The 14,871-nt window shown below is 37.0% G+C and overlaps 1 protein-coding gene across 1 annotated transcript in view; it reads left to right on the top strand.

Moving 5' to 3' along the window:
• Positions 1-14,871, top strand: part of LOC126187853 (cilia- and flagella-associated protein 157) — a 171,377-nt gene that overhangs the window by 78,902 nt on the left and 77,604 nt on the right. The window contains exon 5 of the mRNA XM_049929168.1: positions 7,657-7,780. Coding sequence (XP_049785125.1) covers positions 7,657-7,780 — 124 coding nt within the window. The remainder of the gene's footprint in view (positions 1-7,656; positions 7,781-14,871) is intronic.

Genomic DNA, 14,871 nt, shown 5'->3' with positions numbered 1-14,871 from the left:
TCAGGTCTTTCAGTGCTCTGTCAAACTCTTCACGCAGTATCTTATCTCCCATTTCATCTTCATCTACATCCTCTTCCATTTCCATAATATTGTCCTCAAGTACATCGCCCTTGTATAAACCCTCTATATACTCCTTCCACCTTTCTGCTTTCCCTTCTTTGCTTAGAACTGGGTTGCCATCTGAGCTCTTGATATTCATACAAGTGGTTCTCTTCTCTCCAAAGGTCTCTTTAATTTTCCTGTAGGCAGTATCTATCTTACCCCTAGTGAGACAAGCCTCTACATCCTTACATTTGTCCTCTAGCCATCCCTGCTTAGCCATTTTGCACTTCCTTTGAGACGTTTATATTCCTTTTTGCCTGCTTCATTTACTGCATTTTTATATTTTCTCCTTTCATCAATTAAATTCAATATTTCTTCTGTTACCCAAGGATTTCTATTAGCCCGTGTCTTTTTACCTACTTTATCGTCTGCTGCCTTCACCACTTCATCCCTCAGAGCTACCCATTCTTCTTCTACTGTATTTCTTTCCCCCATTCCTGTCAATTGTTCCCTAATGCTCTCCCTGAAACTCTCTACAACTTCTGGTTCTTTCAGTTTATCCAGGTCCCATCTCCTTAAATTCCCACCTTTTTGCAGTTTCTTCAGTTTCAATCTGCAGTTCATAACCAATAGATTGTGGTCGGAATCTACATCTGCCCCAGGAAATGTCTTACAATTTAATACCTGGTTCCTAAATCTCTGTCTTACCATTATATAATCTATCTGAAACCTGTCAGTATCTCCAGGCTTCTTCCATGTATACAGCCTCCTTTCATGATTCTTGAACCAAGTGTTAGCTATGATTAAGTTATGCTCTGTACAAAATTCTACAAGGCGGCTTCCTCTTTCATTCCTTCCCCCCAATCCATATTCACCTACTATGTTTCCTTCTCTCCCTTTTCCTACTGACGGATTCCAGTCACCCATCACTATTAAATTTTCGTCTCCCTTCACTACCTGAATAATTTCTTTTATCTCGTCATACATTTCATCTATTTCTTCATCATCTGCAGAGCTAGTTGGCATATAAACTTGTACTACTGTAGTAGGCATGGGGTTTGTGTCTATCTTGGCCACAATAATGCGTTCACTATGCTGTTTGTAGTAGCTAACCCGCACTCCTATTTTTTTATTCATTATTAAACCTACTCCTGCATTACCCCTATTTGATTTTGTATTTATAACCCTGTAATCACCTGACCAAAAGTCTTGTTCCTCCTGCCACCGAACTTCACTAATTCCCACTATATCTAACTTTAACCTATCCATCTCCCTTTTTAAATTTTCTAACCTACCTGCCCGATTAAGTGATCTGACATTCCACGCTCCGATCCGTAGAACGCCAGTTTTCTTTCTCCTGATAACGACGTCCTCTTGAGGAGTCCCCGCCCGGAGATCCGAATGGGGGACTATTTTACCTCCGGAATATTTTACCCAAGAGGACGCCATCATCATTTAATCATACAGTAGAGCTGCATGTCCTCGGGAAAAATTACGGCTGTAGTTTCCCCTTGCTTTCAGCCGTTCGCAGTACCAGCACAGCAAGGCCGTTTTGGTTAATGTTACAAGGCCAGATCAGTCAATCATCCAGACTGTTGCCCCTGCAACTACTGAAAAGGCTGCTGCCCCTCTTCAGGAACCACATGTTTGTCTGGCCTCTCAACAGATACCCCTCCATTGTGGTTGCACCTACGGTACGGCCGTCTGTATCGCTGAGGCACGCAAGCCTCCCCACCAACGGCAAGGTCCATGGTTCATGGGGGGATTAATTGAATTACAGTTCAATAAAGATGGGGCAGGACTGAAGACCACAACAACAAAGATGGGGCATCACTTTTAGCAGTATACAACAGTGCATTCCTGCATGACTTGCATGGCTGAACATAAAAAAATCCAATCATTGCCCAAATGTCAATGAACACTGTTGCCTAATATCAATTCAAACATTACTTCCAGCTTTGCAATACCCATGAACATGTGAATCTTGTATATGTAGCAAATGAAATGTCATATCTCACTGAGGAATGTGAAACTATCATCTCAGGACAGGAGCATTTAGAGAAACTATGGTTCATGTTAAGAATAGTTGACTATGAACTAAATAGATAGAGACCAAGCAGAATAGTTTTTGATGTAAGGGACCTTCCATGATACGCAGTCACTGTAAAGAAACTTCTAAAGAAATATAACTGCTGCATGACAGGTGTAAAACAAATCAAAGGGCTATAGACAAAGAGATGCTGAATGGAATTATTTAGCTGTCAAGAAGGCAATGCATGTAGCCTTCAATGGGTGTGATGGCAGAATATTATCAAAAATCTTTCACAAAACCCAATGACATTCTAATCAAATGTGAAGCCTGTTAGTGGCACCAAAGTTAGTGACCAAACACTCATGGACAAGACAGATACTGAAACTGAGAGTACCAAAGCTAAAGCAGAAACACTTACGTCTGTTTTCAAATGTTCCTCCACAAAGGAAATCCCAGAAGTAGTACCCTAATTTAATTCTCATACTGCTGCAAAGATGAATGAAATAGATATTCGTGTCAGTGATGTTGAGAAACATTTGAAGTAATTAATATTGAACAAAGCACCATGGCCTGATGGATTCCCTATCAGATTCTATACCAGATTTGCAGGTGAGTTGGCACCTCTTTTATCCATAATGTACTGAAGACCTCTTGAACAAAAAACTATTCCCAGCAGAAATGACCTACAGAACTACCATTCAATATCATTGACATCAATTTGTTTTACAATCTTAGAACACATTCTGAGCTCAATTGTAATGAGATATCTCAAACAGAATGATGTCAGAGTCAATCAGCACAGATTCCAAAGACATCAATCATGTGAAACCTAACTTACATTTTTCTCACATGAGATCCTGAAAGCTAAGGATCAATGCAGTCAGATAGGTACAAGGTACAGTACTTCTTGACTTCCAAAAGGCATTTGACTTAGAATGATATGCTAGTTATTTGATTAGAAGTATATTCATATGGGCTATTAAGCAAGTTTGGTGACTAGATTGAGAAGTTCTTGGTGGGAAGGATGCAGCATGATATCTTGGTCAGAGAATCATTGACAGATGTAGAAGTAACTTCAGGTGAGCCCCAGGGAAGTGTGTTGGCACACTGCTGATCATGTTACATATTAATGACCTTGCAGACAATATTGATAGTAGACTTTTCATACATGATGCAGTTATCTATAATGAAGCATAGTGTGAGAATGTTTATAGTCAGATCTCGGTAAGATTTTGAAGTGATGCGAAAATTGACAATTCACTTTATCCTATGGCTACACTATCAGTGAGCCACAGTTGGAATACAAATACTTGACAGTAACAATTTGTAGAAATATGAAATGGAATGATAACTTAGTCATAAGCAAAGCATGTAGCAGACTGCAGTTTAATGGTAGAACATGAGAGAAATGCAGTCAGTCTGCAAAGGAGATTGCTTACAAAACATTTGTGCATCCCATTTCAAAATATTGCTTAGATGTGTTGGATCCATACCAAATATAGTCCTATTTTAGGGGATATTGATCAGATACAAAGAAGGCCAGTATGACTGGTCTCAGGTTTGTTTGACCCTTGAGGGAATGTCACGAAGATGATGAAAGAATGAAAGAACTGAATTGATAGACACTTGAAGATAGACCCAAGCTATCTAGTAAAAGTGTACTTAGAAAGTTTCTAGAACAAACTTTCAATGATGTATCTAGGAATACACCACAACCCCCTAAGTATGACTCCCATTGAGACTGCGAAGACAAGTTTAGACTAATTACAACTTCCACAGAGATATTTAAGCAATTATTCTTTCCAAACTCCATACATGACTGGAATGAGCAAAGGCTTTAATGACTGGTACAATGAGATGTACCCTCTTCCACGCACTTGGCAGTGGTCTGCAGAGTATAGATGTAGATGCATGGTCTTCTCTAAGACAATATTCAATTCCTCTAACAATACACAGCAGAGATGGTCTTTACCTCCAACACTATGTGTATCAGCTATAAGAAAGAATGAAACCCTGCCCTTTTTATACTATTCGTTAGTCTCTCTCTGGCATATGTACTTTCCATCATACCAATACCCAGTATCCAGTTACTGGGCATGTTGTACAGCATAACTTAAGGGACTGGGTTTCTTGTACACCATATGGGCCACTGGGGACTGTCCTGCATGGTAATAGTTTCCCTAAACTACAGAGATGGGAATTAATTTACACAATAATTTACTCTTAACACTTTTTATATTTTTCATGTCTTCTTGTTTTCCTCTTTCCCTCTCTCTCTTTGGTTTCTTTCCCATATCATCTTGTGCTTTTGTCTGAGTTTTTAATTGTTGTATTCATTTTACTTCTCACTCTGTCCTTTGCCATATCTGGATTGAAGCTTTCACAGTGATTATCTTTGAACTAATATTGTCTCTCACACCTCACCCTTCATCTTTGTCTCATAATATCCTCATGATAGGTGGGTTGTTCTCAGCCTGAGGACTGAGGTACCTGCTCCTCCTTTCTAACCTTCACTGCCTGTACCATTTTCCTCCTGGAGAAAAAAGGAACAGTTACAAAGGCTAGAATAGTGATTTCTACTTTCATATGTTGTGTGTGTGTGTGTGTGTGTGTGTGCACAAAATTGGCTGAAGCTTAAACCACATTGGTGCTGCTGCAATTTTTTATTACGTTACAGAAATATAGTCTTGTATTGTAGTTTTCCTGTTCTTTTTGTACATTAATGTCTGTAAATGTTACAGGCCAAAGGAAGATACACATGCTTGAAATGAACTGTTGTTATGGTCTTCAGTCTGAAGACTGGTTTGATGCAGCTCTCCATGCTACTCTGTGCTTGGACAGTGACACATCATGCAAACATACTTGTGTCCAAAGCAGTTGTATGAATAATTGTTTGACAAAGGCTTGCATATTCCATGTGACATATAACCAGTTTTTACACTATGAAAAAGTATTAGCACAACTGTCCAAAATCACCCCCGCAATTGCAGTGGTGAAATTAATTGTTCTTCGTGGCACAAAATAAACATTTATACAAAATTGTCACCATCCACAATTTTAAGTGTTCTATCATGGCACGAAATAAACATTTATAAGAAAAATAGTCACAGTCCACAATAACACTGTCTGGCATTGGTAGTTCAATTAAGCAATCCCATGATGAGTTTCATAGAGTTCAACAGTCATTGGTTTTGATGACAATAACATTACACAATATTTGTTCATCACAACACAGATTAGTCAAACTTTTCATTTTTTTAGATAACAGAAATAAGTCATAAGTTTTCTACCTACTGAAGTTCATGAGTTTTGTGATTGTTGGTGCAAATATTTTTGTGTACAGAATGTTCATAATTGTGGTATGAGTAAACAACAAGAGCACATCTGACATAGATGTTACTCATAATGTAATAGGGCTGAAAAAAATCTGCCTACCAAGTGGCAGCAGGAGAACACACATATAAGAGATATTATTTATACAAGCTTTCACATCCAGTGCTCCTTCTTCTGGCAGAAGGGTTGAGGAAGGAAGAGGGGTGAAGGAAGCAGACTGGTGAGGTTTAGGAAAAGAGGTAGAGATCGGAAAAGTCACCCAGAACCTCGCATCAAGGAAGACTTACCAGATGGGATGAGCAGGAGAGACATTGTCAAGAACTACTGTACTAGATGAGATTTGAAGACCTGAGAGCTTAAAGATGGAAGATAGGGTAATATGAAAGACAGAGATTACTGCTAAAACATCCTAAACCTCACCATACCTTTTCCTTCACCCCTCTTCCTTCCCCTTCAAACCTTCAGCCAGAAGGATGAGCAACTGGCTGCAAAAGCTTGCATATGTAATACCTTTTATATGTATATTCTCCTCTGTCATTTGGTAGGTAGATTTCTTATCTATTTAATTACATTATATCTTCAAACATTGATTATTTTTGTTGATATAGATGTTGCTCATATACCTGCGAACTGTGGATGCTTATTTTGGATGGTGGCCAACTACATATAGACAGGTGTAAAAACAAAGTGTTATTTTGAAACCTACGCAATGCTTTAAAGTTTGGCTAGATTGGAACTTACTGTTTTTGATGAACTAAAAGAACTTATGTGAGTTTTAATTATACGAAAGGTTGCTAGTCAAAAATTAGAAAAATGTGTAGAACTATTATCCTTACACACTGTGAATCCCCTTGTTTATATGTGTCAACATCATATTGTAAATTAGAGCCAGTAGCTTGAAATTAAGAATTAGTGAGTTAATTGACCAATGCTTTCTGTCAAATTGTAGAGAAAAATTAAGGTGGCAAAAATATGCAGTCAAAGTTCAGAATCTAACAGTGGTTCTGACAAAAACTGTGATGGAAAGTGGGGCAACTTCGGAATTTGAAGTTTAATTATTTCAGAAGATAATTAGTTTAAGGTAATTTACAGTACTTCACAAGGAAGTTGGAATGCTTACCTTCTGAATGCTGTAGGTACTGTATGGAATTTTGCTGTTGGCTCATAGGTTTTTGCACGTAGCAAACTGTAGTGCTAATTTTAATTAACTGTAACTTTTAATTAACAGTGCTTTAATGAAAACTAATTACACAGATGCAATCAGAACAATCAAAATGAGCATCTGAATAATAAACTGTAAGTGAAACCAAGTATAAATAGGATCTTGAGATTTTTATGTAGTGTTAAATGTCAACAGATAAATGTATTGAAAAAATAATATAAATTAGCAGAGAAAAAGTTATTTATGGGACTAAAAGGACATAGCAGATGGGAACATTACACCATGCTATGCCAGAAGCTCCCAGTTTCAGTGTGATGTCACCTTTCTATCCTCTAACGTTATTATGCTTGTTAATTGTTCACTCTAAGAACACTCTTGGCACAGTGGCTGATGCAAGTTGCTGCTTTGATAGAAGTTAGGAGATGGCATATGACCTTGGACCAATACTCACTTGTTTCCAATACTACCATGTTTGGCATTCAGTATCATATGCAAAGAGTGTCTTCACTGAATATATCAAAACCGCTTAACATTCACCTTGAAGCAGTATAATATTTCTGTGATATTTCTATTTATATGTTGCATCTGATTTCATTTACAAGTACATAGATGCACTTAACTCAGTAGCATCTGCTAGCTAAAGTTGATATGTTGGCTGTATTATGAATACTGTTGGTACGACCATGGTCAGTCAACTTCTATTGACACAGCTTCTGCTGTCAGTCACCAAGCTTAAGAGTCTTCTTAGAGTGAACATTTAGTATCTCCCTGGAGTAACATTCCAAGGGGAAAGGATATAATAGAGGATGTGTTAGTCACAGCCTAGTTGATGTATATATATATGTCTTCTTCTAATGCTTGTTTCAAAATGCTCCAATTTTCTTTTGTTGACCATTGTATTCCTCATATTCTTTCGTTCATTTGTGTAATTTTCAAAATAGTCAGCTTCATGTAGAATTGCTATGTTGTAAACAATTTTTAAACATGAGCTTCACTATGTTGTACTCCACTTGGATTGTGCCATTGTATAATGACAACTAAATTCATAATGCATTGGACTGTATGGACTTGCATTTTACATCCACAGAGCTATGAAGGAAATGGAGACTAGATTGCTGCAATTATCAAATGATTTTGAAGATGCAACACAAACCAGAATTGCTGCTACAACTCAGAGAGCAATAAGAGAAAATATTGCTTTAAACAATGAGGTAATATTTAAATAACACAGAAGCAAATAGTTCCTAATTACATTTGTTCTGTATTGTTGTAATTCTCAGTCTAGATATAACAAATTAAGAAAGAAAAGATATGAGGGAATTATAAAGTGAATTAAACTTCTGTTGGGGTGATTTCTTGTGAAAACTTTAACTTATACAAAGAGAGTATTAACACATTCTCATATTCTATAGAATTTTTGTCTTATTGAGTATATGTGATAATAATATCTGCTGAAGTTATTAAAGTTTGGCAGCTGGACAGTGTCCTTCCGGTTATCATAAACATTTTGGCATATTGTAGCACTTTATTTCTGTATTCTGTAGCCAAATACGATCATTTATTAGTTAGTTTCAGGTTCCATGGATCATTTCTGTGATTAATCATAATGATGTGGATTGGCTCATTTTTTATTCACATGACAAATTTGTTTGTACATATGGCTACATGATGATCATTTACTAGAGTTTTGTTTTCTTTTTTTTCTTTAACAATAATACAGATGTGAGTCAGTAAATCCTACACACCACCTTTTACATATTACAAAAGTAAGAATTCTTCTATTAAATAACAGGGGTTGTCAAGGAGAAATTTGTTTTCAAATTTAACAGTGCTGTTTGTCAGACATCTTATATCATTGTGTAAGTGATCAAATATTTTGGTGGTAGCATTGTGCATTCCTTGTTGTGCTAAATACAACATTAATGTGGAGATGTCATTTTTTCCCTGGCATTGTAATTATGTATGTCATTTTTCTGTTTGAACTCCACTGATTATGTACAACAAACTTCATGAGGGAAATCCAGGGTGGAATAGAAACAATAGTATTTTCATTGTGTCTGTCTGCGACTAAACGCTTCATCTATGTGGTGAAGGATTTAAAAAGACATCTACAAAATTATCGTGGATGAACACCACATATTATTCTTACTGCACTATTTGAGCAGTGTTTGCCTCAAATGTCAAGGCTGTATGGAAGGGAATGTTTGACATGGAAAGGGTGGCAACTGTCAAAATGTAAGTGCTGTTATTTGTCAGTGGGATTAATGTGAATATAAGTGTGTAGCTGGCCCTCGGTGAGGTTGAGGTCAACATGTAGTAAAGTGGTGTGGGGTTCAGAATATGACCATGTGAAATTTAATTGAGGTTATGTATGTAGAGATTTCAAAAATATAAACAGGTCAGCTACACCATGAGCCCATATGGCAAAGACGTCATCTGTGTATCTAAACCAAACCAGGGGCTGAAGGCTTATGGATCCCAGGAAAGCCCCCTCCAAGCACCCATGAAAAGTTTGGCACTGGAAGGAGCCTTCCTGGTTCCATGGCCGTGTACCTGATTTTTTTTTTTTTTTTTTTTTATATGTTCACCCCTCAAAGTTGAAACAGTTGTTCATGAGTAGGAAGTTGATTAAGGTGAGAAGGAAGGATGTCATACACTTTGAAGTAGGTGAGTGCCGCTTGAGGCAATGTTCATCAGCAGACGGACCATGTACATAGGGGATGTTGGTACAGAGTAAGGTGGCATCAGTGGTGACAGACAAGGTTTGGTTTAGATACTTTGATGACACCTTTGCTGTATGGGTTCATGGTGTGGCTGACCTGATAAAGTTTTTGGAGTATCTAAATACATTCTCCCAGTTAAACTGAATGAGGTTCTATTCCAAATCCCATGCCACTTTTCTTGGTGTTGACCTCATCCACACCGAGGGCCAGCTACACCCTTCATTTCACATTAAACCTACTAACAAACAATAGCACTTACATTTTGACAGCTGCCTTACTTTCCATATCAAACATTCCCTCTCATACAGCCATGGAATTCAAGGCTAACATATTTGTTCAGATGCAGGCTCTTTACAGCAATATATTATCATTCAGTCTTCACTGGGTGTAATTATCCCACCATCCTAGTTCAAAAGCATATTTCCCAGGACATCACATTCAATTCTGGTACTGCTGATCCCTCCAAAAAACAACTTAGGTGTACATATCTTATCATTCAGTACTATCATGGTATTGAATGTATTAATCAGCCACTTCAACGACACTATGATTTCCTAAAATTGTGCCCTGAAATGAGGTCCATTCTGTTTGACATTTTGCCCACCACACCTAGAATAGTTTATTTTCCCTCTCCCCTTCCCCCTGCGCCCACTTATGCTGTAGGACTTGCCTTATGCACCTTCCTACCACCTCCTGTACCAGCTCTGTAACTTTTTAGATTAGATTAGATTTCATTCCAATTGATCCGTAGTGAGGAGGTCGTCCAGGATGTGGAACATGTCAGAAAAACAACAATACACGACAAATATTTACAACTAAAACTGGCTAAACACATACTATCAAAGGGAGAGCCACCTGTGAAATGACGCATGTCATGTATAGCTGTAATGGAAACACTGTATAGCCTTCTGCATTGGTATGATTTATTTGATTTATTGATCCATTTTCATCTACAGCTGCACAATGTGCAAGAGATATTTGGATTTTTTTGCTAATATTAACAGTTTTACATATAATATACCTTTGTACATAATAACACACATTAATATATCAATTACCGATGAATACTTAAATAAATGTTGTTACGCTATATAAAGAGAGATGAAATACAGGTGTTCTTCTGAATGAGAGTACATTGAGTAAACATACAAAAATTTGGTTTTGTAGGTATTCATTTGCTTTGTAAAAGCAGTGATCAACCTAGTACAACTGCAGTTTAGATTTGAAGTGACCAATGTTTTGTATGCGTTTAATGGTATCTGGTAAGGCATTGTATAGTTTGATACTAGGGTGGATAACACTGTTTTGAAATAACTTTGTGTTGGCGCTTTGAACATGTACATCCGATTTGTGTCTTGTATCATAGCTGTGTATTTTGTGATTTTGAGTGATGAGTGGTCTTTTTGTATGTAAGTTTTGCTTTAAATACATTATATTTACAAGTATATATATGCAAGGAAGTGGCAGGATCATCCTTTTTTGAAACAATGGTCTACATGATTTGCGATTATCTACCCCTTCCATTTTTTTTTTTTAAATGGCATCTCCAGAATTTCCCCAGAACATAATCCCATACTGGATGTGAGAGTGTACAACTGCATAATATACACACTGAAGGGTGTTGTAACTGGTACAATTTTTTAATGTACACAGCACAAAACAAGAAGTACTTAATTTTTTGTTCATCTGCTCAATATGTGCTTTCCATTTCAAGTTGTCTTGTAGATGAAGTCCAAGAAATTTGGTACAGGCTGTTTTGGCAATTGTCTGTCTGTATAGCTCTAGATTGGGTGATATCAGATTTTTTGTTTGTGCTGTGTGTATAACCATAGCTACAGTTTTTCAGTGCTTATTATTAAGTCATTGTCATCAAAGTAACATGTTAACCTGTCAGTGGTTTCTTTTATGTTTTTTATAAGAGTTTCTTCTGAGTTTTCTGTAATTAGAACACTCATATCATCAGCAAATTGGAATATTTTACTGCTGTCATTGCTTATGTTTAGGTCATTTACATAGAGTAAGAACAGAACAGGACCCATTACTGATCCTTGTGGCACTCCATATTTAACAGCCAGTAGCTTGGAACTATATTTCCTAATGACATTGTCCCTTTCTTGATCTATTTCCACATATTGTTCCCTGTTTTTAAGATAAGAGCTGAGCCAGTTGTTAGCTGTTCCCCTAATGCCAAGATTTTCTAGCTTGTATAGCAATTTGTCATGATTTATGGTGTCAAATACCTTTGAAAAATCTAAAAATATGCCCATGGTAAGTTTTTTGTTGTCTAATGCTATCAGTGCCTCTAATAGAAAGGAGTGAACTGCAGTTTGCTCTAAATCCATGTTGAGATTATGACAGAATGCCATTTACCTCTAAGAAGTCTGTTAGCCTCTTATTGAAAAGTCTTTCTAATATTTTTGAGAAAACAGAAAGAAGTGCCAGTGGTCTGTAGTTGGAAACATCATCTTTGTTTCCTTTCTTGTATAATGGCTTTACTTTTGCTATTTTCAAACATGAAGGAAAAGTTCCTGTAGCAAAAGATAGGTTACGTAGGTGGGTTAAGGGCTCAGTAATCAAGTCCCCACACTTCTTTATAACGAAATCATGTGTATCATTTACACCTGCAGAGTGTTTCATTTTGAGACTTTTTATTGTAACCTGTACTTCTTCTACATTTGTTGGGTATAGAAACATTGATCTGTTTGAGACTTTTTTCCCTGTTTCTGTACGCTGTTTTCTATTAGAAGTCTGTTGTAGTAGTTTCTCTGTTACATTTATAAAATAGTTATTAAACATATTAGCTACTTCCTGTGGGTTATTAATGTTTTCCAAGCCAGCCTTTAATACTATATTATTAACTCTACTTTTGTAAGATTTGGTTTCTTTTTTTAGAACTTGCCAGATTGCTTTGGTTCTGTTTGAAGCATCTTCTATGTATTTGTCACTGTCTCATTTATTTGCCTCCTTTATTATTTAATTTAATATAGATTTATATTTTTGAAAGTAACTATCAAACTCCTGAGTTGTGTTGTAGCTTCTTGCAATATTGTGAAGGTACCGTTTTCTAGCACAAGATTTCCTTATACCACTAGTAATCCACTTGTTGCTTTTAGTGGTTTGTGTTGTTTTGGCTTTCAGTGGAAAAGCAAGATCAAAATAATATTTAAAAATATTCATGAATGTCTGAAACTTATCAGAAATATTTTCTGTAGTATACACTATCTCCCATGATTCTTGTTGGAGATAATTCTGGAATGTTTGTACTGCAGTATTACTGAAAGTTCTGCCCATGTGTGTAGTCTCCCTCATATGATTATAGGATGGATTAGTGTTTACACAAAAGTTTATAGCCTGCGCATGATGGTCTGCCAGTCCAGCTTTTATTACAACTGATTTCTATTTTGTTTTGGAACTTATTATTATTTGGTCTATGGTAGTGCTAGAATGATTTGTTTCACGTGTAGGGGAGTGGATTGTAATCTCCAAATTATTGGCTGTTAATATGTTCATCAGCTCAGATTTTGAAGTGCTTCACTTATTAAACTCTACATTTAGGTCTCCACATAAAAGAACTGCTTTTCGATTTGTTACTACTTTATTTAGTAAAGTATCAAGCCGAGTGTTGAATTTTTTTAGGTGGTTATCTGGAGATCTATATAAACATATTACAATTAACTTGAATGCTGGAATTTCTATGCTTGATATTTCAAAATCTTTCTCAGTGTTTAAGGATTCAACATTGTCTAAGTTATTGAATTTGATATCTTTCTTTATGTATATGCAGTTCCCTCCACGTGTAAACTTATTTCTACAAGTTTGTGCTGCTAACACATAATCCGTTATTTTCACTGTCTTTAACTCATTTTCTTTCAGCCAGTGATCAGTTAAGCACAGTATATTAACGTATCTGAGTTCACTTGATAGCAAGATTTCAAGCTCTCTTACTTTTATTCCTAAGTGACTGTATATTCTGATGGAGAAGAGTGACCTGGTGAGATTTTGGGTTTGTTCTGATTGTACTTGGTTGACCACTTACCTTTATTCCTGAATTTAAATTGTGTGAGAAATCTTCATTCTCATCTAGAAGCATGAGTTGGTTTTTTCCATTGGTCATAAGAAAATGTCCTGATGGTGAAAAGAGGTGGTTTCTGGTTTTGCTGCAAGGACTGCTAGGTGGTGTTGATAGGTGCACTAGTTATCCTAATTTGGTCTTGAGGCTTTTTGGGAATAAAAAATCTTGTAGATGACATGGCCACCTTACATTTCTTCTCACTGGAATTGCTGAACTTCCTCCTTTTGCTGGGGTGGTAGTAGTTGATTGTTGGCGTTCACTGATACATGTAAAATTAGATGTCCTTGTTGATACTTTTGAGACTGGATCTGCTGATGTCCTTAGTGGGTCTCCTGCAGGTACTGCTTCTGGTTTCCAGTGCCCAGTTCTTCTTGTTGTATCTTGAATATCTCCAGTTGTGGAACTTGGTTCTGCTGCTGTTTTTGGGTTAGATGCTTTTGCCGGTATCACAGCTTGGTTTAGCTCTTGGTAGTTTTGTTTCACTGTGTCTTCTTTGAGTGATGGTGTAGTACAGTTCTTTTTTGTGCCTGCTCGTTTATCTTTCATAACTATCGAGTTGGATAAGTCTGTTTCTGCTGCTGATTTTTCTTGTGTTTTCACTGTCATATTTGCTGAAAGGTCCTCACATTGTATGTATGTTAGAACCGGTATTTGCAGATTGGCACTTACTCCTAGTTGTAAATGTCTACATAATTTCTCTTTGCCTTCCATTCCCAAGTGAAGTCCATGCTTTGTATAATCGCTTCTACTGAGGAATGTATTGACGTCCACTGCCATTACATGCTCATGACTACCAACAAGTTATCAGTTAGGATGAATGGGCATAGACAGATTGTATAGAGTGGCAACACACAATATCCTGTTGCAGAGAATGCTCTACAATATAAGAGTCACGACCTCTGTACCTGTTTCGCTACACATGCCATCTGGATTCTTCATCCTGACACCCAGCTTCTCAGAACTCCACAGGTGGAAACTGATGTTACAACATGTCATTGGTTCTTGCCACCCACCTGGCATATGTGTTAATTTATTCCTCTCAATAACTATTCCTTGCTTCACACACTTTTAGTTTTCTATATCTTTTATTTTCTGACCTGTGTATTCCCCCGTGCCCCACCTCTACCGACATATAAAACACTTAGCGTTCTGCTCTTATTAGCTCTTGCATGATTTTTGTCAGTAATCTCTGTCTTGCTTGTTATCCTGTCTTCCACCTTTAAGCTCTCAGGTTTTTAAATCTCATCCAATGCAGTTCCCAGCAATCAGCCTTTCCTTCTTATTCCATCTGGTAAACCTCTTCCAAACCTGGAGTTCTGGGTGACTTTTCCATAACTGTCCCCATTTCCCAAACTATGCCAGTCCTTTTCCTTCATCCCTGTTCCTTCCCCTTCAACCCTTCTGCCAGAAGAATGAGCCACTGGCTCTAAAGTGCACATTTTCATAACTTTTATATGTGTTTTCTCTTGTCTTCACTTGGTGAGTAGATATTTTGCCTATCCAATCA

This window comes from Schistocerca cancellata, chromosome 5 (genome assembly GCF_023864275.1).
Source record: "Schistocerca cancellata isolate TAMUIC-IGC-003103 chromosome 5, iqSchCanc2.1, whole genome shotgun sequence".
NCBI classification, from domain to species: Eukaryota; Metazoa; Arthropoda; class Insecta; order Orthoptera; family Acrididae; genus Schistocerca; species Schistocerca cancellata.
This window is presented reverse-complemented; position numbering and strand designations above follow the sequence as displayed.